The sequence below is a fragment of the Phoenix dactylifera genome, chromosome 3, assembly GCF_051530095.1.
Source record: "Phoenix dactylifera cultivar Ajwa chromosome 3, Ajwa_hap1_PhDact_Kaust_v1.1, whole genome shotgun sequence".
NCBI lineage: Eukaryota > Viridiplantae > Streptophyta > Magnoliopsida > Arecales > Arecaceae > Phoenix > Phoenix dactylifera.
The window spans coordinates 10,441,303-10,465,602 of record NC_143192.1 but is presented as its reverse complement, the minus strand read 5'-3'; the positions used below and the strand labels follow the sequence as shown (position 1 = coordinate 10,465,602).

The following is a 24,300-nucleotide window of genomic DNA, read 5'->3' as shown; positions in this document are numbered from 1 at the left end:
GTACCCGATCTCAGGTTGGCATTACAGTCATGTACTTCTGCCTGCTAAGCAAGTACAACTTTGGCATGCTGGCCGAGTAAATCTTGGCTTGCTATCTGAGTATAGCTTCTATTTACCAGCCAAGTACTTCAGCCTGCTGATGAAGTTTTTGGTTTGTACCGTGGTACTTGATCAAAGGTTGACATCCTTCTAAAATTTTTTATTCAGTCTATACAAAATGTCCTTGTTGAAGACCTACTACTACTTGGTCTATATTGGATGACTTTTCAAGACTTGTTAATTAGTCTACAAGTTTTAGCCATCAATTTGAATATGGTGTAAGTAATGCCCTCTAACATCCCATTAGTCAATGGTTTAGAGGGTGATAGGATAGATGTGGCACAACATCCATCGGCCTGATTTTAGACTTAGCAATTATCCATTTTGGCTGATTTGAAGGAAAAGTTGATCAAGATCTTGTAGACTTATCAATTATTTGCTTTACTTACTGAGGAGGCGGACATGGTCACCTCTAGAAAAGATGAACTTGAGCAATAGGTAGAGACCATAGATTCGGTATCCATAATTGATTTAGAGGGAGAGACAATCAATATTGTCGATTCCCTGAGTTCTTAAATTTGGAGAAACATAGGCTATTTGTTGGTACAAAGATGGCTCCAAAACTGTCGCATTAGGAGTGTGTACGGGATCTATCTTGGGACAACTCACAAACCAATATTGTTCCTTCTCACACTTTATTATGGATCATGGTGCCCTAAATTCATCTTAGGTTTTAAAGTCAGTCGAAGATTGACTAAGACATCTATGTAGTGATAACTTGCTCGACCTGATTTGTAGGACTCATATTTGCTGGGAGAACATCATCTCCATCACCTTGGTCCTTAGACCTTGACGATTCACCAATGCAATATTTGGCCTTTTCTTTTTCATAAGTGATATATTTTTGAAGGTCAAATTTTTCTAGTATCACAACACTTCCATATTGTAGATAAGAGTTATTATCAGCCACATTCACCACACGATTGACTAACGGATATTGTGGTATCTAGTATTGATTGGATAGTATAGAGACAAGTCTAGAAACTTGGTTTGCAATCAAAGTTGAGAGAGATTTCAACTGCTCTACAAATGGCCTTAACATACTGACCACTTGGCTTATAATTGTTTCTAAGAAGTCTCACTGCCTTTTTTCTACATGAAGTCTGAAATGCAAGACAACATTATGCTAAGAACCGACTAAGGGTTGAACTAATCCCACTTGAGGAATCTGACCTTTGAGGCCATGATCCCTTAGAGGGCTAGAACCAATTTGTGTGTTGAAAATCTCCACTCTAGGATAAGTCATCTATATATGCTCCTTGTTTATTTTGATAACTAAAAGCCTAGACTCTTTTATCAGAAATTTATAAAGGAAGGCATTAATTTTCATGGTTACATGAGATATCTTAAAAGAAACTATCATATAGGGGGATGCAAGTTGCTATTGTTAGTTGCTTAACAATGTGCTAGTTGATACCATGGTGATGTTACATTCCTATTGGTAGTCAGATTTGGTTCCAATTTGAAGGCTAAACATGGATAATATTCTGACTTCCATAGTGTAAATAAATAATTTTTCATTTGTTATTATGAATGGAGTTATCCATACATGCACTTCTTTATTTAGACAACCAAAAGGCTAGATTTTTTTTTATCAACAAAGGCGTTCCTTTTGCCTTTGCCTTGTGGAAGTTTTAAAGCATCGAACAATGTTAAATGTTCATGTGGCTTGTTCTAAAGAATATATTTTACACCTTGGAAGTTGTTGGAAATAAATACTAGATAGTTGGCACTATGCTTTCTGCAACCATTAAAGAGTTTTATGCATTTAAATCCAAGTCTTAAGCATAATACTTTTATATCTAATTCGATATGTCCTATATCACATATTAAATTGGAGGGCTTTTTATATATTTGTTGAATGGAGAGGTAGGTATCTCCTGTTGTGCGTGATATACTATCGGCTTGTATAGAAACATGTATTAGGCATTTGTCTTATCTTTTCTTTCTGTTCTTTTTTATTTTGGAAACAACATTTGGCTTATCTCTGATGCAAGTGTTGTATAATGACCTTTCTTTTTATTTAATGTAGGGTCAACATATAGATTAATTTGAAGTTGAAAAAGTTTCATGCAAGAACTAAAGTGTATTTGAAATTGGCTATGAACCTAATGTGAACCCTCAAGAGATTTGTGCTAAGTTCCAATGCAAGACAAATGCAAAGTTTCAATTTGTTGTACGCAAATCAAGGTTATAAATCAAAGAAGATATTCCAACAAAAAGATGACAATTTTTAATATAGGTAGTTATGCTTATCTTTAAATTATGAAAAAAATCAAAATGTTAAATAAAGTGCAATCCTACCAAGTTGCACTGCACTGACCAATGGTCTTATCTAAATAGGCTGGCCAAAAGATTATTACAAAACTGCCCAAAATTGAAAAAAAAATCTATAGCTAGGTTATTAGCTTGGTCTTCTCTTGGACGATAAACAACTAGACAATAATGCATGAACCAACTTCTATTACATGTCTTACACAATAATTTCGGCCAAAGTCTAAAGAAACAATAATAACTCGGCATAGGAATATATCGATCTTAAACATGATCGGACCATTTAGTTGATAGTTGAATTACTCTTATGTAACTGAATTTTTTTAGCTTGTGCAAATGGTGATCGGTATAAAGATCCCTGCATGCAGAAATACATTGTTCTTCATGCAAACATTCAGGAGAAATTCTAGCAAAACCATTTGAATTAACAAAATAATGTGAATTTCTAGATGGTAGTGTGAAGCATAATTATCAAAATTGCAAGGTGGAATGTGTAATAACTCCTTGCGTGGCTCTTCAAGAACCTGAAACTGGGAGATAAGCCCCCCCACACGTTCAAACTTAACGGTAGCCACTGCCAATGTCAGCTGGAATCCACCTTCCTCACCTTCCCATCATCATAACATCCCACCAACTCCGGTCTCAAATTTCTTGGTTCAAATATGATATCTATCATATAATATTATTATACTTCGTCGCCTTCGAGCTCAAGCATAACGGGCCGATGTCAACGGCCGCCTCCCTCTTTCTCCTACCAAATCTTTTATTCTCTCCACCAAAACCCCATGGACTGCTCCCCCTTCGTCCCAATTCCAGGGTTAGGGGTAGGTTTAGGGTTCCGAGTACCCTCGTCAGTTGCGGCACTGGTGGCGGCAAGAAGACGGCGGCCTCCCGCTCCGACATGGACTCGCCGGCCGTGGACTGCGTCGGTACCGGCGCCGATGTCGAGTGCTTCGTGCCTGAGTCCTCCTCCGAGGGCGACCAGCTGCTGCCGCCGCCGGCGAAGAAGAGACCGGCGGCGAGCTTCGAGATTGGGAGAGGGGAAATGGGGGAGGGTTCCGACGTTGGGTTGGTCCAGAAGGCTTTGGATTGGGCGCTCCTGGTGTCGCCTTTCTTCTTCTGGGGCACGGCCATGGTCGCCATGAAGGAGGTGATCCCCAAGACGGGGCCTTTCTTCGTCTCGGCCTTCCGGCTGATCCCGGCAGGGGCTCTTTTGATCGGTTTCGCAGCGGTGAGGGGGAGGAAGCAGCCGACCGGGGCTCTTGCGTGGCTCTCCATCGTCTTGTTTGGGGTCGTGGATGCTGCTTGCTTTCAGGTGCGCAGGTTCATCGAGTTTTTGCTGCTGAATTATTAAAATGATCAAGTAAGAACTAAGAAAATGTATTCTTTTCTCTTTTACCTTTTCTTTTCTTTTCCCCTTTTTTTTTCTTGAATTTTTCATATGATGTGGTTTGATGGCAATGTTGAATTCTCTGTTTTCTGTGATGGCAGGGATTTCTGGCTGAGGGTTTGCAGAGGACATCGGCGGGATTGGGCAGTGTAAGTTTGTAAGCTTTAAGCTCTTTGAACTTCTTGACAGTGCCGGGTTTGTTTCAAATGCTTACCATTACGTGTCTTATTGCATTTACTGTTGGACTTTAGCAAAAGAATTTAGGACTCTGAATTCTACTATTGGGTTCACTGAAAGGTTGGATCTTGCAACATCTATTTACTTTTTCTTTCTTTATGCTGACTTCGGCATTGTTCTAAGCCTTCTTTGAATCCTAGAATTAGCTATTGATCCTAGGAATTCTGTTAAAGGGTGTTTCTAATTCAATTGATTGGGTTGGATCGGAGTGTCATCTTTTCATTCCTTAGTATTGAAATGAGAAAAGTTCATTTGGAATAGTTGTCAGAGTTTTACAGGCCCCTCTGTCTCTGTTTTTTCCCGCCAACAGGTCTAACTAATAGGATTCTGTGTGACTGGGACACCTAAGAATTAGTTTCTGGTCAATGTTGTGTAAGCATATTCTGCATATTTGGTCCATTCTTCTTAAGTTTTTTCCATCTTTGAACAAGTAACTTATTTTCCAGTTATGCACCTGAGTTTGCTCATCCTCTAGACAACAACAATATGAATTTTTTTCCAGTTTTACTAGGCAATACACATGCATTGCACATGAGTTTAGTACAGGGTAACTCTGAATAAATCAGCTAACCGACAATTTAGAAAAGGAATGACTAAAAGAAATATATTGCTTATATTGAGCATCACAAGAGCATCAACTTGAACTTCATGTACACATATTATATTACAAGATCATATAGATGACAATTGGTTTGAAGACAATGAATTGAATCCTCCGAATATGATGTTGATCTGGCTCCAAAATTTTAGACCTAAGCATAAGTTGGTTTACTTTGGATTTCATCTATTCAATATAATATATATCAAGGTTTGCCGTTTTGGTACCGGACCCCATATCGGTGCTACACTAGTACAGTATTAGTATGGTACGGTATAATTTTTTTTTGGCGTATCGAGTGTTGGTACGTCACTCCTATTGAGTACGGATACCGAATCGGTACAGTATACTACGTCTCGTACCATCCCGAACCGGTACGGTATGCTACGCCTCGTACCATCCCGAACCAAACTGGTACAGAGCGTAGCGTACCGTACCACCTGGTTCGGGTCTGTACGACATACCTTGATATATGTATCTTTTGTTTTTTTCCTCTTTTTTGGAATTCAATGTATATCTTAGTTGGATATTTACCATATATTTGGTTTTGATCAAGCAAATGCTTTAAAAGGCAGTTGTGGTATGTGAGTGGTCAAGCTGCTACATAGTGCATATGCATTTTATGGGCTCTATGTGTGCATTTAGTGTTTTAAATATTTAGAAATGTTTAGAATATATTAAATATAATAGTAAAAGCAATATTTTAAATAAATAGTAGCCATATTAACAAGAATAACATCTAGCAATTAGTGTTTACTATTTAGTATTAAATTCTGACTAGCAACATTTGGAGCAATTATTGTCGGTAGTACTAATGAGATCATAGTCAAAATATTGATATTATTAATGTACATGTATCTGGCCTGTTTGAAACCCACATGCAACCTAACCATTAACTTGTACTTGCCTTGTTTACATAGGAAACTAGCCAAATATATGGTTGCACAATATAGAAGACCCACATATGCAATTGTGCAATGATAAGCATTGCCATATATACAGCTGCAAAATGTTAGTCCTGCTGCATATGTGCCCTCAAAGTTCTAAGCAAACTATCTTTTTGGTCAATATGTGGCCCAACCAGATCTAGTAGTCGCATATAGGGTATGCTGCCGGGAAGCCGCGAAAGAAGGGCTCCGCTCGGATCCCTTATTTCGTTCGAAACAAGGCCTATAGGGGGCCGTTTTATTTTTGAAGTTTTTAAATGAAAGTCGGCAAAACCATTGCCGACTTCACTTAATTTTTTTATTTTTAAAAAAAATTAAGTGAAGTCGACAATGGGTTTGGCGACTTTCACTTAAAAAATTTAAAAATAAATAAAAACTAAGTAAAGTCGGTAATGGGTTTGCCAACTTTTATTTAAAAATCTTAAAAATAAAAGGGCCCTCTTCAGCTCTTGTTTCAAACGAAATAGGGGACCAGAGCGAGCCTCTCTTCCGTGGCTCCCTCCTCCGCGCGGTAGCTATTCGGCCTCTTCCTCCCTCTCTCTTTCTTCCTCTCCCTCTCCCTCCCTCTCCTTCTCTTTCTCTTTTCCTCTTTTTCCTCGTCTTCTCCCTCTCTAACACCAGTCTCGTTTTTGTTGTCAGAATCGTCCCGATCCGCAGCCGGTACGGCTCGGGGACTGAGACGGCTCGGGACGTCCGGAATCGGGCGGTTCGGGACGGTTCTGCCAAACTTGGTCATGACAAATTGGTCCATCTCATTCAAAGTTTTTTCATTCTTTATAGCACTATGTGACATGGTCTTCTTGGGGGCATATGATGTGAGACCTTACATTTATAAACCAGACTTTGATACGTAAGCTTTGCTATAGAAAGCCTACAACTTGATGGGTTACCAACAATCACCCTTATATTTAAGGAATATATCAAAGCAGAATATAAAGTCCCTTTATCCACCTTCGCTTGAATGTATGCGTCTTTATACAAATCACTTAGTTCTTATTTAAGTTGGGGTTGTATATTTGGATGCATCACTCAACTTGAATATACCAAAGCATAGCCATTGTAAAGTTGGTTATAAAATATCATAAACTAATTGTTGTATTAAAGCTGGCTTCTCCTTCTGGGAAAGATCCCATTGCCCATGTTTTTCGGTTTGAAGAGACAGGCCATATTGCCAATGTGTATTTGCACAAGATCAGTTTGACCATGGAACATTTAAGTGTGGTAAAAGCTTGAATCTAAGGTAGATATGTTTGATCTGACACTGTGAGGGAACCCTTGTTTGTCCAACAAGTTTTACTTGGATGATAGAAACTTAATGTATAATGGTGATACAAGGAGCTTACTTATGTTTAGTATTATGAGATCCCTGTGATCTGGTAATTGAATCTAAGTTTTAGCCTATTAAATGGGTCTTTAGGTGGTACTGCTAGATGGAACATATTCACTTATTTGGGTGAGGCAACTAGATCACATAGATTATAAAACATCTAGTTTGTTTCTCCATATGCTGGCCTGTTCTGGACCATGCAATGTCATTCCAATGACTGCTGTCAGTCTTCTTGGCAAATTGCGCATCTTCTTTTATATGATTATGCATGGTATGCAGTTGCTTATTTTGATACTAAGAACAAATTATTCAGATTATCAGTGGTGTTCTGGATACCCTCTTAATGGGGTGTTTTCTTTCCAGCAGTGGGGTTGGCTTTGTGGGGTAATATGGATCAAGGGGAAGCATGTAAGAAAGAGCTGTGTATAATCTACAAAAGAAGTGAGTCCTCATGCATAATTTCTAGGACAAATTGATGATGTGTAATTGAGTTACAGGCCAATTTTGCCTTGATGCTGGATTATAAGCAGACAGGTCCCAAAAGTATTTCTAATTCCAACATTAAGGGAGCTTGTTGAGTTCCTGAAGGCCATAATGGCCTTGAACTTAAATTATTTGCTAAATTGTGAAGATTGAAGGTAGATTATAAACCTTTTACAGATGCCATTGAAAAATTTTAAATCCTAAGCGACGAAATGGGACTGCCAGCTGGTCACCCTATAGGGTAGACTTTTGTTATGTTGTCTCTAACAAGAATCTTAAAGAATAAAAATATTTGATTAATCGACTACAATCCCTTTTTCAAATTATAATCAAGTTAGATGTATATGTAACTGCCAGGTTTTTAAGAGAGGGACAAGCTAGTTGAAGTGGGAGATATTCATGGGAAAAAAGAAAAGAAAATAGCCTTTTCTCTCCATCCCTTTCTCTTCTTTCTTTTCCCTTTTTTCTTGAAATTGTTACATCAAATGCCATTATTTGAAGATTCTGTCCAAAAGAAAACTAACAACAAATTACATTGAATATTCACAAAATCTCTAAGATCCTCTCAAATCTTTTATTGTCCAATGTCATACTTGTATCAGAACTCAATTCTGATGTGCAACTATTTTCTTGCAGGGATAAAAACACAAATTCTAAGTTGATCTACTTCTGATCCCACACCCCTGCTTCCTTATACCAATCTAACTGTTGATATCTCTTCTTTCCCTTATTTTCATTGTTTTGGCTATCCTGTCACATATGACACTGGGCTTTCCGCAAAAACTTAAACCACCTATTTTTAGACCCAATCTCCTGTCAAAATTTTAGCCCTTCAATCTAGCCCAAATTTTTGGTGACTTTAGTTCTCTAATATTCACAATCTTCTATCTTCTTTTAATCTTATCCCCATACCAATCAGTCCTTGCTCAGAACTTGTAATTGCAAACCTAGGTCCTACATAAGTTGGTCAGCATTCAAAGAAGTGAAGGGAAAGACATTTTGTTAACATGTTAGCCTGTAGTTTTATTATGAGCCTCTGATGTGATGACCTAGCCATGCCTGCCATGAATATTGGAACAATTGATTACCACATCTTTCTAGGTGATATGCACAATGTCTTGGTGCTCTTTGAGACAATGAACAATTGCTTGCTCAAATAACAGGCAGAAAAGCATTCCAGTATATATGCTACACTGCAATGTACACACTTGTGCCGGGTTATCTGTTAATTTTAGAAGATTGACAGATATGATATAAATCAGGGTTGGTCCATTGAGCTAGTTGCAATAATCATAGAGTGCTTGTAGCATGAAAAAGTATAAGAAAGAATTGAAATTGTTCAGTAAAAATTACTAGCCACTTGTTTTTTCGATAGGGTGTAAGATGGATGTGAAGTTAAACCCTGTCGAAAAAACAAGTGGCTAATAATTTTTACTAAACGATTGTCATTCTTTCTTATACTTTTCCATGATACAAGAGCTTTATGATTATTGCTACTAGCTTAATGGACTTGTAGATTAGGAAAAAAGATGCATGAAATTCAGTGTTTGGAGTTTCAATTGAGACTGAAACATTTTGGCTGATGCAAATTAGTTTCAGCCAAAATCTATCTGAAACTTATTGTATTTTATTATCTTCAGCCAAGATCTGCAAATGTTGGTCGAATCTTACCATTTTTGTCCAATTTTTGGTAGTTCTGGCTGAAACTGCTTACAAATAAATATAAGTCCCCAGTTTTCAGGTTGCTTCTTTTTTTTTTTCCATTTCATTTGGAGCATGCTTATGGTAATAAGTTTGTTACGAGGCAATATTTGCAAGATAAAACTTGAACTATATGAGTTTTCAGTAGATTTGAGAGCAAGATTAGATTACAAGAAATTTCAGAGAGATGCACACACACATAGAGTAGATTTAAGAGCAAGATTGGATTACATGAAAATTATCGGAAATACACATTATGCATGTATGTATGTATATGTGTATAGTATGCATGTATATATAAATATTTGTGTCTATATTATATAGACAACTTCAAACTTGTGTCTGCAGACCTTGCTCACGTTTCATAAAAAATCACAAGATAATTAAAATTCATAATATTTAATATAAATTCTATAAAAAACTTAAAATAGCTTTATTTGTTCAATATGAATTCATAAATTGTGTAACTTATTGCAATATCAACAGTGTCTAATCTGTGTCTATAACTTGTATTAGTTTTCTATTTTTTTTTCTAGAGCTTTATGTATACATTATTTTTAATAATATATAACAGTTGTTTGTAAACGTTCAGACTACCGAAATTACATACTTTACACCCATGGGTTTCAAACTATGATACTTTCTCTTGACTTGCTTAAACTTTTATCCATTTTTATGACATTTTATAATTTTTCTTGATGTTTCTATTATTTTTTGGCTAAGACTTCAAACTTTTAAACTGGAACTATCAAAAACTTAGTTTTCAACCTTGCTGTAAATATGACATGTAAATATGTGCCAGTTGTTAGCACTTTATAAAATAGTTTTTGCAATAAATTATTGTGAACATTTCTTAGTTTTTTATTCTTTTGGAACATGTTTCTTTTTTCATCATCTTTAAAATTGTCTATATTGCTACTATCACCTCCTATTTTCAAAATACCAGTAAATATGCGGAACATGATGTATCTAAACTCTTAGACCATATGTAGGGTTGAAGTTTTTATCTGCCTGATGTACATTATATAATATATCCATATACCCTACTATCCTTTACTATGCTTGGTAACTTCTAATTTAAAGTTAAAATTACAGGTCATCATTGATTCCCAGCCTTTAACAGTTGCCATACTTGCAGCGGTGTTGTTTGGTGAAACAATTGGTGCAATTGGAGCTGCTGGCCTTGTACTTGGTGTTATTGGGCTTCTACTTCTTGAGGTTAACTTCTAAAAGATAGTGACCTTTCTCATGAGAAATTCTTTCAAATACTTCAATAGAAACATCCATAATATTCATGAAACAGAATCAAAGGTTATCAAATTAGCTGATGTTTGCATATTTGGTTGGTCAGACAGATTTTTTGAAGAAATACATGCATAGGATTGGTCTGCGCCCTTGTCTAAGTATATGCTTTCGAATATATTCCAATGGCAATGTTTGTTATTCACAACTCTAAGAAAAGGTCCATTTTTTATATCACTTGATTATAAAAGAAAATGACATCATTTTGTCTTTGATTTGATATCAATAGGAACTCAAATATCTATAGTTCTAGTGGTGGCATTTTTAAGTTGCAAACTGATGGAAGCTGAATCTTATATGTTGATAAAACCTCGAGTTGTCAAACTGAACTTCTAATCTTGTTTGATGAAGTATTAACTGTTCTCTGACAGATAAAGTCTATATTAGATTCATTTTTCTCCCTCTTTTTTTTTTGTGGTCATCTTTTCTTTTTTCTCAAAAAAATTGCTACTGCTTTCCTAAACTACCTTCCAATGATAGTTGTTATCTATCATCACAGTCAACATACCAACTTGTCAGGCCACAATATGTAATTATGGCAATTAAGAGCTAGGTTTAGGCACCAAAGATTTACTTATCTTTTACAATTGATTCAATGTTTGTTTTTCAGTCCATTACTTTGAAATAGGCTCATTGTGGATTGTTTTACTTATTCGATCTTGTGTGTATTTTTCTTTTGGAATGCTTGAGAATTCAAGACCCAAGATATTTTTTTCTCACTAATTAGAAATGACTGTATGTTTTTCTCTGTAGTTTGTTTTCATCTTCTTCCTTCAGGCTTTCTTCGTGTTGTTGATTGTTTTCTTGTGGTCACTTTTCCCTATATAATTTTCTCTTTACTTCTGCCTCCTTAACTATTAAGATATATGTTTTTGATGTTTTTGATATAGATATTATTAATTCTGGATTCTGGTTGACTTGTTACCTGGAGATGAAAACCTACTTTTTCCTCCATTTCTTTATTGAAGAAATATTACTGTTGGCTTTAAAGCATCTAATTGTTCAGAATTTTATTTGCTAAATCTTTATGTTTTAGACATTGATATTACGTTTGTATCATTTCTTGGTCCTAACATGAACTTGCTTTTGACATTACTTGAGAAGTCATGTCCCAAGTTTTATGATAGATGTTTGTTCTCTTAGAAAGTAGGTAATGAGATGGATGTGTCCTTCAACAATGTCTGCAGACAGTATTTGTTTATTCATAGATTGATGGTAAAGGATGGAAATGACCTCCATATATGTTATTGGTACCACAAAACATCATAGAATGAATTTTCAAGCCCTAGCAACTAAAGGTCCTATTCTACCTATACTTACCAGCCAATAAGCAAGCCTATTGGCTTCCTCTGCGAGTTGGAAGAAAACCATTGATGGTCATTCCCCTTTCTTTGAAGAAACCCAGTTGCATTAATGCTCTCACTCTCAACTAGGAAGTTTTATGATCTCATGGTCTTGGCATGGTACATATCCTCCCAGATGGCTTTGGATTTCATGATTGGGAGTTGGTGAGAAATAAGTACCTTTTCAAGGAGCGATGTTGGCCACTTGGTCTCTAGATATATAGTTGGCACTACTGCTACCAATATGTTTTGTACCAGTTCATTCAGAATAAGCTTTCATCTAGTTGGTGGAAGGAGATTTCAATGAGATTTCTAGGGAGGGACAAGTGCTACAAATTTCCTGTCTAGGTGCTTCCTCCTTGATTTTGGGATGAGGAGAGGAGTATACTTCAGCATTGTTGACTATCTATAGGAAAAGGTCTGTTACTATTGCCTCAAAAGTTGATGGCTTTCATTTGCCTCAAAAGGTCTCATACTGAGGACCATGCCCAAAACTGCTTATACAAAGAAGGTAGTTTCATAGCCTTTCATTGAAATAACTCCATCCACTGAGCTGAGGTACTTCCTTGTCTGGATGGGCTGAATGATCTCTTTAATCCTTTTGTAAAATGGAAAACCGTGCTCGTTCTTCATCATGATCCCACAAAGGGAGTAAGTGGAACTATAAAGGATTCTGATCTAGCTTAGGTAACCATTTGTTAGGAGTTTACTTGTATTGATCACTGAAGACAAGTTCTGATCAATCACCAAAAGAAAAAGTTAAGTTTTGATTCCAAAATAAGTGGAAATTGTCCAAAGTCCCTCCCAATGCTTTTGGTAGCTCCATGAAGTTGCTTACCATGAAATGAGGTTCATAAGCTCCTTGCTAAGCATATGCTTGCATCTCACTGCCCTAGGAGCATACTTATATGGATCACTAAAGAAAAGTTTTGATCAACCACCAAAAGGAAAAAATTAGTTTTGATTCCAGAATAAGTGGGAAATGTCCAAAGTTCCTTCTAGTGCTCTTGATAGCTCAAGGAAGTTGCTTACTGCGAAACGAAGCTCATGGGCTTCTTGCTAAGCATGTGCTTGCATCCCGCTAATCCCAAAGCAACTTATCAATTTGAGTTCCAGTAGGGTGATTAATATTTACAATCTAGCACATATTGCTTACTACCAAGTCCTTACTGCAGTTAAATGACATAGATGGTTCATTGCTTAGGATTATCGAAGCAACAATGATCATTCATGATGAAACTTTCACCACCTTTTTCTGACCACCACAACCCTTCCTGAAGAAGGGTGATGGTGTTTATGAAAGCTTTGTTAGACCATGAAGATTTGGTTTTATGGTAGATCAGATTAGTATTTAGCAAGTTCGCCAAACCAGTATCGAGGTCATACTAGCCAGTGACTGGTTCGGCATGGTATGGGTTTGAACTGTGCTGGTCTGAAGCATACTGAAACAAGGAGAGGAAGGGGGAGAGGGAGAAGAAGAGAGAGGGAGGGAGAAGGAGAGGGAGAGGGGGAGGGAGAGAGAGAGAGAGAGAGGGAGGGAGAGCAGCCAGTATTGTTGTGGTTCGAGGAGTGGCCATGGTGGGATCGGGCTCTGGTTCTTTGCGGTGAGGCACTTTCCAGTGATAGAAGGTGATTGTAAGAGGGACGAGAGGGTTTTCATTGAGAGATCAAGAGCCAACACGCTGGCAAGGGGTGGAGATTGGAACCCCAAGAGAGAAAGTGGGAGGGAGGGAGAGTGGGAGGGTGGCCGATATCGTCATGGTTTGAGGAGAGCAGCGGTCGCAGGGAGAGCGAGCTCCGGTTCTTCACTGTGAGAGGCTTTCCAGCGATGAAAGGAGTCCGGAAGGGAGACAAGAGGGCCTTCATCGGGAGATCGAGAGACAACATGCCACAAGGTGGAGATTATAACCCTAGGCAAGAGGGATCGAGAGGATGATTGTTTCGGGAGCTTAGGACTGCTGCGGGGCAAGGGGGTCGGGGGTCAAACCATCCGGATCGGCCAAACTGTTCCAGTTCTTGATCGGTTCGATTCGAACCGCCCAATTTCGGGATGATTTAACCAACCTTCATATTTAGTATATCATATTATTTTTGCAAGTATTTAGTATGCATTTTAACTTCATTTTGACATCTTTATTTTTAATTTATTATTATTATTCTTGGTGATTCTAATTGGAGATGCTTCCACCATTATTCTAGACAAACAAAAAAGAAAAAACGAACTGGTAGATATAGTGCTTCCAAATCCTCTTGGTGTTTGTGAATAATGACATTCTGCCGCCAGAGTATTATTAATCAAATCAATATTAGCTAAGTTACCTTCTATGCTTTTAATGTACTAATTATTTGTGTTTTATGTATGCTACTAGGAGTGTTATAGGTGAGATCTAGTTTTTTAAGATAAGGTATGGTGCAATTGAGAATCCTGTTTTTTAAGATGGAATTTTAGAAAGAGAGATAAAAAAAGATCTGTTTTTTGAGGGAATTCCAACTTAATTAAGTTTCTTTTTTTTCCCATTATAGTCAATTTTTCTCCCATGTGAAGATTTTGCTCGATAATTTTGTTTTTTGTCTTACAAGTAATCATGTGAGATGGTTGAACTTTCAAGGGTGTACGTTCACTCAGGAGTTCCCATTATGTATAAAGACTGAGTTGGAAGATGTGTGGCATGGAGATGGGAGAAGAGGTGGAGATAGCAGTGGTTCTTAAGGCAGTTGGGAGAGAGAGGGGATTAGGATGAGGGAACTTTACATAAAGGTGATGAGAGAGGAAAAGAGAGACACTACCTAGGCCATCTCATCTTTAAATTTGAACAGGATTCTTATCCAATGAGAAAAGAATGTATTGTTGCATTTTTAATCATGGATATAATCTATATAATATAAAATTTAATAAACAGATTTATCAGTTTCAATAAACCCTAGGACCTCAACTCTTGCTTTTTGAAATGGTATAGATAATTTGACTTATTATGATATTTTATGCAAAAACAGATGGAGCCACACCTATTGATACAACATTTGGAGATAGGACATCTTTCTTTATGTAATAGAATATTGCTTTAGTTCTTCTTGATGATCTGAGGCCGGCCTTGTCAGCTACAAACTTTGCTGGCCTTGGTTATGCTTTATGCTGGTTAAGTCTTACATATTAATGTGATATGCCCATTTATCATACTATAGTAACCTGATTTGTTACCAGAAATGATACCGTATTACCTAGACATTGGATACCTGTAGTAAAGATAATTAGGCACATAATTGCTCTTTAAACATCAGGTGGAGCATGTGTTAGAAAATCCAGTAGATTAAGGATGTTTACTATTTCTGTATTCTTGTCTTTTCAAAAAAAGTGTTTGGTTAGAATGTTGTAATGGTTTGTTTAAAGAAAATATATGGTGCATAAGAACCACAGATACATGAGATGAATTATATATTTAGTTCATTCTTTTGCTTTCCCCTCATAAGGAAAAAAACACTAACTGGCAGTCAGTGATGTCTATCCTACAGGTTCCAGCACTTTCATTTGAAGGAAATAGTTCAACAATATGGGGCAGTGGGGAATGGTGGATGTTTCTTGCAGCTCAAAGCATGGCAGTAGGAACGGTCATGGTCCGTTGGGTGTCCAAGTATTCTGATCCTGTCATGGCCACTGGATGGGTATGTTCTGTTATAAGTTGCAGCTTTGTTTGATGTGAACCTAGCAGATGGGGGATTTGGACTTTCAACCAATCTAGTAGAAAGCAAACCTTCTAACATAGGCAATGGTTTCCTGAGCTTTCTTCTTTTTCTTCTTCTACTTCTTGCGACTGTTGGCATTCCAAGATTTACCAATTCCCACTGCTAAAATGTTAGGGTGGTGTAGCATCTAAAGATGGCTGCTTTTCATAGTCTTTATAATTAATTAATCTAGTCAGACCTATTGTGCTGAAATTTGTAGAGTTCAATTCCTTTCATGGTTTATTATATGAGTCCTTGCAGAGCATCATCGTTTGAAAAGTAAGCCTGTTTGGAGTGAATTATGATATATGAATGCAACAGACAATAAATATAAATTTGCAGGAAATGCTCAATATTACAGTTTATGTTGCGATGGAGCACTTGCCACAGTTAATAATATCAACTGATACCATGTTACTATTCATCAAGTTCTATAGAATTTCTCAGGCATTTCTGTACTGAAGAAACATCTTAGACTATGCAGCTACAATATTCTAACTTCTTCACCTTACATTTCTTGGAATCTGAGGCCAAAAAATATGACAACGAAATCTGGCAAGTTTACACACTCTTTCAATACTTTTTCTTGTTAATTACTTTGTCTACAAAAGAATGGATCCATATTCTATCCCCAACCTTGCTTGAGAGTTTCATCATGTCTTGGTACTTAGTATACTGCCTTCTTACAAGTGAAGCTGATTTTAATTTAATTAGTTGATTATGTATTAATTTGATCCTATTATTCTATCACAGCACATGGTTATTGGTGGGATCCCTCTGCTGGTGATATCTGTAATCAATCATGATCCTGCTACGAGTGGGAATATTATGGGACTAACATCCAATGATCTTTTAGCACTTTGTTACACCTCTATTTTTGGAAGTGCAATAAGCTATGGTGTATACTTCTACAATGCAACTAGAGGTTAGACTGTTCTAATTTATTTATGATTTCTACTAACTGCTGTACCATTTCAAATACTTGCTGCCACCTGTGGTTTTCGGTAGTCTGTATATAGATTTCTGTTTATATGCTAGGCCATGAAATGAGGCCTTCATTTGTTTTGATTCTTAATTTCTATATAACTAACCTTTTGAAGCAAAGTGGTGTTACTGTGTTACCATTCTAATTCACTAGTGCCTGTCAAATGCTACCTACTTGATATATTGAAGTATTTGATGATGGTGTGATCTATTCAATCATGATTATCCAATATAATTTGGAGCAGATTTGACAAATTTACTTCTAATTTTAGTTTATGTACTTCATTTCTTAAATTTTTCGGAGAGCATATATTAGATTCATTATTTATTAAATAAGAGTGTATTTATAGAATGAAAATGATGTGCATGGCTGCATGCACAAAAATCCTGCCACTCCGGTTTTTGGGTAGTATTGTACAGATAAGTACTAATTATCTGGACTTGACTAACAGTTGATTTTTCTCTACTAATATGGCCGACATGCATGCAGGTAGCTTGACAAAACTCAGCTCCCTCACATTTTTAACTCCAATGTTTGCTTCAATTTTTGGGTAAGAATATCAGGATCTTTGTTTTGTCTCTTGTTTGTTTGAGGAAATTGCTGTCTCTTGTTGCATTATCAGGACTTGTTACTGCAGTACTTTGTTTTGCCTTAAACTCTCTTTCAATACATCACATGTCCATCCAAAGAACTAGGGAGACTTGCTTTTGGTTTTGCTTAAGCAGGGTGAGGATTAAATTATGACTTGTTTTCATACACATGGATTATATGCTATCTTATATACAATGTAAAAATGTCCCCAGGTTCCTCTACCTAGGTGAGACGTTCTCACCTTTGCAACTGGCTGGTGCTCTAATCACAGTGGTAGCTATTTATATGGTCAATTTTCGTGACACTGTAGATGAAGCATGAAGAAGTGATTGGTCGCAGCTGGTGGTTGATTGATAGCATTACTGGTGTACTTGCTGAGTTGCTGGTAAATGATTGTATTTGGTGCAGTTCATTTGCAAATATGAGTAGGTATTGATTATATTCAATACACCATGTGCATCCAAATTGACAGGAGACAATCCTGGTAAAGGCCTTCATTTCCTTCGGCATGTCAGCTCCAGTTACCCACTGAAGCATGCGAGCAAGACCAATTTGCCATTTAATTCTTGACGTATGAAATCTTGAGATAAATCTCTCCTTGCTCAGATAGATAAAACAGGAAGTCATGCATATCAAGGCTCATAGGGACAAAAATTACAAGCAGCATTTTATGATTCAACCCTTGTCAAAGCTGTGCTAGGTGATATACTTTGGTTTTGTTCTTCTTCCAAATCAGAATACTGTTCAGCACAAGTGGCATGGCACTAAAAACTTTGCTCGTTGTGCATTTTATGTATACATTTGATTTTTGAGAGGAATTTATATAATGCAATTTTTACTACATACTGGTTATATTTCTTGTTGTATATATATTGGAGTAATGTGAGGTTACTTGTGCAGGAAGGGTTGAAATTGAGTAATGCATATGATTATTGAATTGAACCTTTTTTATTCCTTAAGGAGTTTGCAATGTTAATATGCTGTTGTATTTTATTAGTTATCAATAACAAAAACATAAACATCATCTAGTGATATTTGATGGCTCTTAGATGGCATGCACATGTTCTTTAATAAACATGATTTTCTAACATTTTCTAACATTCATAAAGCATGTAGATGATCACAATGATATTTATTATCCATGGCATGCATTCCTCTTCATTGTGGAACTACATTGCTTGTACGAGACAATCCATCTATTTTGGTTTTACAAAAGATAGAGGACGGGAAAGGGAGAGAGTGAAGTAGAGGGGAAGGGGGGAGAGGGAGAGACAGAGAGAGAGCTGCTAGCCAGAATGGAGGTGGAGCTAACAAAGAATAGAAGGAGAGAGGAGAGAAGTGAGAGGAGAGACACGGATCTATCAGGAGAGACTGAGAGAATGGTAGAGAGAGGAGAGAGTAGCAAAAAAGAGAGTAAAGTGGGAGAGAGAATGAGCAAACAAGGGAGATGTAATATGGAGAGGGAGAAGTGCGTCTTCATTCTTCATCGGTGACTACTTTCTCTCTCTTGCGGAGGAATGGGAAAGAAAATTAGCCGGATGTATATAGTGATGGGATTAAATCCTATATTTGGGTGGTTATAACCAAATCTACATCTTTTATATATATATATATATATATATGTGTGTGTGTGTGTGATGAGAAAATATGGGATACCTCGACCTCAGGCTAGATTGATCTCTCGACCTCGGATATGAATTAAGGTGAATGACTTTAGCTCTAACCGAGTCGCCAATCGAGGAGAACCATCAGCATGCAGCGATCAGAGCTAACAACCCTAACAACCGACAACCCTGGCAGTTCGTAGTTGTGGTAGCTTCACGTCCAGTATCAGACTTGCATTGCATTCTACCCACAAGGATTGAACTCTGCGTTGCGGCCATATCACTGGCCGCTGTTTAGCATTATTGTACCTCACGTTGGCCCAGATAACGACAAGACTGGCTTTCTTATATAAAAGAGGCAACCCAAGGGACTGAGGTACGCACATATCAAGCACTCACTATCACTTACAGAGACCACCCTTTGCTGAGATCTCTCTTTTCCACACTATTGCCTTGTTATTCCGACTTAGGCATCGTAGGGTCCCTCACCGGAAACTCTCCGGCAAGTGGATTTCTTGTAGGCCACCCAGTGGAGGAGACCGATTCCCGACACCTCAACCAGCTTGCTCAGCTCGCCTCTAGCTGATCATAGGGTTGTTCGAGCTACACTCCCACCTCAGTGCAGATTTGGTGGCAACAGATTGGCGCTAGAATGAGGGCCCAGCCTTTAGCTATATGAACTTCAATTGGAGGGAGGGACAACTAGCATGAGGTTGCGAGGATCCTGTGATGCTTCGTGTGCTTCATAATACCGGCCCCAATCTCCCGAGGGTCGTTGCAGAGCTCCGAACCTGCTGCACCAGAATGGCCCACCCTGGCCTCTGATCCACCACCTCCAGAGCAAATTGACAATCGCTCAATGACTGACGTCATCAACACCATCATTGGCAATACTTTAGGCGACCGAACCCCTCAATAGGAAGACCACAGAGCGGCCACAAGTCATGTGCGTGGATGGGTTATTGAGTCTGGGGGGCAGTGGGGTTAGTCCCACTCTTACTAGCCCTAGTGGAGTAATCATGGAGTGTGCCCTTAAGTACGAATTCTCCATCTTGAGTAACGAAATCAAGTGCAAGGCACTTTGTACTGGATCTCAAGATCCAGTAAGCCTTCGGCATACAAGATAGGGACCTCGACGGCACGCCGATCTCGCGGGCTTGGATCTACGGCATTCTGCGCCCCTGTCATCCGTAAGATTCACTATAATTTAAACTCATTGCTAATAAAAATTCTCTCATTTTGTTTGTCTTTCAGATCGGACGATCCTCACAAATATATTCTACTTGGGACACCTCGAGGATGCTTGGGACCTAATAAAGGAGATGCCTGGGGCCTCCCTAAATCGAGCTTGCTCAAGATTCCTCCGAGACCGCAGTTCATAGATGAGAAGATGAAGCCCACTTGAATTTTCTTTAAGTAGCCAACCCCAGAGATGCCTGCGGGAGCATGCTCTAGAGATGAAAAGACCGTGCCTACTCAGATTTTCTCTAGGTAGCTAACTCTAGAGATACCTCCGGGAGCATATTTCAGAGATGAGAAGATCAAGCTCACTCACATTTTCTTTGGGAGCCAACTCCAAGAATGCCTCGGAGAGTATACTCTCAGGATGAGAAGACCGGCCGTCGTGCCAAAGGCTCAGCGAGTCAACCAACTTCTTCAGGTTGATAATGGCCCGAGTAGGAGAATTGACCATTGCGTTGAAGGTTTGGTGTGCCAACTGACCTCTTCAGATCAAGAATGGCCCGAGCATGAGAACCGCTCATCGTGCTGAAAGCTTGGTATGTCAATCGATCTCTTTAGATCGAAAATAGCTCGAGCAGGAGAACCAGGCGTCGTGCCAAAAGCTCAGGGAGTTTACTGACCTCGTCAGATCGAGAATGGCATGAACAGGAGAACCGACCATCATGCTGAAGGCTTGACGTGCCAACTGACCTATTCAAGTCGAGAATGGTCCTAATAGGAGAATTGCCATGGCGTTGAAGGCTTGGCATGCCAACCGATCTCTTTAGGTCGAAAATAGCCCAAGTAGAAGAATCGGCCGCCGCGCCGAAGGCTTGGCGTGCCAACTGACCTTTTCAAGTCGAGAATGGCCCGAGCAGGAGAACTAGCTGCCACGTCGAAGGCTTGGCATGCCAACTGACCTTTTTAAGTCGAGAATGGCCCGAGCAGGAGAACCGGCCGCCATGCCAAAGGCTTAGCAGGCCAACCGACCTCTTTAGGTCTAGAATGGCCCAAGCATGAGAACTGGTCGCCGTACGGAAGGCTTGGCATGCCAACCAACTTCTTCAGATCGAGAATGGCCCGAGCAAGAGAACTAGCTATTACGCCGAAGGCTTGGTATGCCGACCGGCCTCTTTAGGTCGAAAATGGCCCTAGCTAGAGAACCGACCACTGCACCGAAGGTTTGGTATGCCAACCAACCTCTTCAGATTGAGAATGGCCTAAGAAGAAGAACCAGTTGCCGCGCTGAAGATTTGGCGTGCCAACTAATCCCCCTTAGGTTGAGAATGACCCGAGTAGGAGAATCGGCTGTTGCGCCGAAGGCTTAGCGTGCCAATTGATCTCTTAGGGTCGAAAACGACCCAAGCAGAAGACTGAGCCCATGCAAAATTCCTCGAGAGCCGGACTTTAGAATAATCAGTTGAAAAGCTTAAGACAAGCTAAAGCTTTACGAGTAGGAGGTTCAGTAAGACAATCTGAACTCGAATAAAGAAAAAAAGGATAACAAGTAAAAACCAAAGCCAGTTATTCGTTCACGTTATCTTTTGGCAAGTCCATTATGTCAGCGAAAACTAAGCAAAAAGAGCTACAGTGAGAGGTCGAGGCTTGGCGCAAACTCAAACAAAGAGCAAAGAGCAATACGACACAAATTAGGACCGGAGTCAGGTACTTGGGAACTCTTTGTTTTCAACAAAATTGTGAATTTTTTACATTGACCTCAACAGACGCTAAATAAAAAGAAGAGTACATTAAACTTGGTTCACCTAAGCGAAAAAGAAAAAAAAAGCAACGAGGTAAAGGGCTTCATTCCTCGCTTTCACCGCCTACGCTACTGTTGAGGTACCTAGTTTTCTTTGGTTGAAAAGATGCAGTTCTCGTGGAGAGCCCCATTGGCTAGGCTGCTGCCCAAGGGGTTCGGATCCTCAGATGCGATTTGTCATGTCAAGGCCAAGATCCAGGACAAGGAGGGCATCCTCCCAGATTAGCTCTGTTGCCCCTTCTCCTCGACGCCTCTGTCGTTTTTGCCACCGCCGTCGGCCTCAATTTCTTCGTGGACTTCGGGGTTGTCTCCTTCATTGCCACCTTCACCGACGTCGCCTCCGTCGTCATCAAGGATAGAGAAGTCCATCCCCGAGAAAAGCCGATGAGCTTGAGCTCAACATGCCTCGAAGCCCTTCCCAAAGGCATTAGCTGCAGTCTTCAAGGCCTCCTCTCAGAACTTCTCTAAAGCGTAGTACTCTTCGACCACTTCTGCGACCCTTGCCTTGGCATGAAGGGCCCACTCGTTGGCCTCGGCAACTCGCCAGTCCAGCTGCCTGAGTTGATCGGGCCATGTGTAATCTATGGTGCAATGAGGGCGATTCGTTGGATCACCATAGTAATGGCGTCTCGAAGTTGCCCTGCAATGATGACATCTCGAGATGGCCTGGATCCGGTGATGCTTTGAGAAAACCGATCGGCATGCTTAACACCTCTAACGAAGGTCTCAACCTCAATTGAGATAGTTGCTCAACTTCCATCACTTGAATCGGAATAGAATATGGTCTCGAAATTGGAGGGCAAGTGATGAAAAAAATATGGAAGACCTCGACCATAGGCCAGACTAAACCCACTAACCTCGAAAATGAATCAAGGTGAACGACTTTAGCCCAACCAAGGAGTTGCCAGCCGAGGAGAACCATCAGCACACATCGACCAGGGCTGATAGCCCTAACAACTGATAGCCTTGGCAGCCGCAGTCGTGACAGCCCCATGTCTTGCGTCAGACCTGCGTCGTACTCTGCCCATACAGACTGACCCTCACGCCGCGACCATACCACCGGCCGCTGCCTAGCATCATTACACGTCATGTTGGCTCAGGTAACGACAAGACTGGCTCTTCTATATAATGGAGGCAACCTCGGGTACTTGAGATACGGGCATAATAAGCACTCATTATCACTCACAAAGATCATCCTCTATTGAGATCTCTCCTTTCCACATTATTGCCTCGTTATTCTAACTTAGATATCGGAGGGTCTTCCGCCGAAAACTCTCCGACAAGTGGACTTCTTGCAGGTCACCGAGCGGAGGAGACCAGTGCCCAACGCCTCAACCAGCCTGCTCAGCTCGCCTCCAGCTGACCTCAGGAACGTTCAAGCTGCACTCCCACCTCAGTTCGGATTGGGCGACAACAATATGTATGTATGGTTAGGATTAAGTTACATCTACTATCTTTAAGATACTTACAAAAAATTATATGATTTGGAGGTTCATGGCATATGCATTAAAGTCGTCAAAAAAATGTATTTATTTTATGTTATTTAAATTATCCAAATATTGACCATTTGATATATAGACTAAGATCTTCAAATTACATGATTTTTGGTATATAAGTAGTTTAGAAGTATTAGATCAGATCCAATGGCTCGAATCGTTGACATGGGATCCATCATTCATTCAAAAAAGATATACTATAAAAGTTATATCAAATGTAACTTGAACCTAACCTTATATGTGCATATATATATATATATATATATATATATATATATATATATATATATATATATGTGTGTGTGTGTGTATATATATATATATATATGTATATATATATATAGCCGAATTTTTGGTCAAGCTGGAAACCTTAGCTATCATGTTTTTCATGTAGGATGACTGCTTTGAATTGCCAGGTATATAAGCACTATGCAACAAAGCAATTTATTGGACTGACTAATTTGAGGGATAGATGTTGTACCTTTCATATGGTAGAAGGATCCACCATCCTTCAAGCAAATCCACCATTGGATCACTCATTGTACAGATTTTGAGGTGCTGCAACCTCTACTATTCAACATATGTATACATCTCAAAATAATTATCGAGTCATTAGAAGGTGAATCCATTCCTGCGAAGGATGAAGGAGGGAGAGGAGAGAGTCCCGTCATCTCTCTTGGATTTGGATTCCAAATGGCAGACTCGAGAGGATTCCAATTCCTCTTTCCTTAACTAAATAAGTAGACTAAACCACTCCGTCTTCCATCTTGATAAATGTGCGACAACGAAGACGATGTTGTTGTTGTCATCACCGTATCGTGGTATCTTTATCATCATGATCATCATTACCATCATCATCGTCATTAGTATTATAACTTAGAAAATCTTATATTTAATCAATATGAGAATTTATTTCATTGAAGGTGTTCTGCTGGTTGTACCTAAGGCCTGTATTCAAATATAGCTTTCACCAAGATCTAAGAGATCATGGATATTTGGGGACAAGGCAGAAAAAGAGAACGATAAATGGAGCGAAGATGGTTTACGTAATAGCGACTTCACTGATCATTAGCCATGGCTATATTAGCCAACAGCCAGGATCATGCAACGACCTTGATAACTCTTGGGAGATAAAAACATTTATATCTATAGATTTCAGGAAGCATAACTCTTTTAAAAACATGCTTTTATTCACATGGCACTTGCCACGCTAGTAGAGGTAA

General features: G+C 39.0%; 1 protein-coding gene across 5 annotated transcripts; it reads left to right on the top strand.

The window, feature by feature from the left end:
• The first annotated feature begins 2,894 nt into the window (after positions 1 to 2,894).
• Positions 2,895 to 17,838, top strand: LOC103714799 (nodulin MtN21 /EamA-like transporter family protein). 5 transcript variants are annotated; one of them, XR_016399757.1, is made up of 8 exons: positions 2,895 to 3,688; positions 3,865 to 3,912; positions 10,152 to 10,274; positions 15,212 to 15,361; positions 16,175 to 16,346; positions 17,029 to 17,132; positions 17,210 to 17,382; positions 17,470 to 17,838. XR_016399757.1 is itself a non-coding variant. In XM_089929447.1 (7 exons), exons 1-7 carry the CDS (start codon positions 2,954 to 2,956, stop codon positions 17,316 to 17,318), a joined length of 1,398 nt encoding a protein of 465 aa, XP_089785573.1. In that variant the 5' UTR covers positions 2,900 to 2,953; the 3' UTR covers positions 17,319 to 17,838. The 5 variants fall into 5 exon arrangements, 1 of the variants encoding a protein (XP_089785573.1); XR_016399756.1 differs by lacking the exon at positions 17,029 to 17,132 and adding an exon at positions 16,896 to 16,956 and having other exon boundaries at positions 2,896 to 3,688; XR_016399758.1 differs by having other exon boundaries at positions 2,896 to 3,688; positions 16,896 to 17,132.
• The last annotated feature ends 6,462 nt before the right edge of the window (positions 17,839 to 24,300 follow it).

Excerpts from the sequence above, each read along its gene's own strand:
- LOC103714799 (XM_089929447.1), top strand. The coding sequence starts at position 2,954 with ATGTCAGCTGGAATCCACCTTCCTCACCTTCCCATCATCATAACATCC. Across the intron at positions 10,275-15,211 it reads TTGGGCTTCTACTTCTTGAG|GTTCCAGCACTTTCATTTGA; the intron begins GTTAACTTCTAA and ends TCTATCCTACAG. Across the intron at positions 15,362-16,174 it reads CTGTCATGGCCACTGGATGG|CACATGGTTATTGGTGGGAT; the intron begins GTATGTTCTGTT and ends ATTCTATCACAG.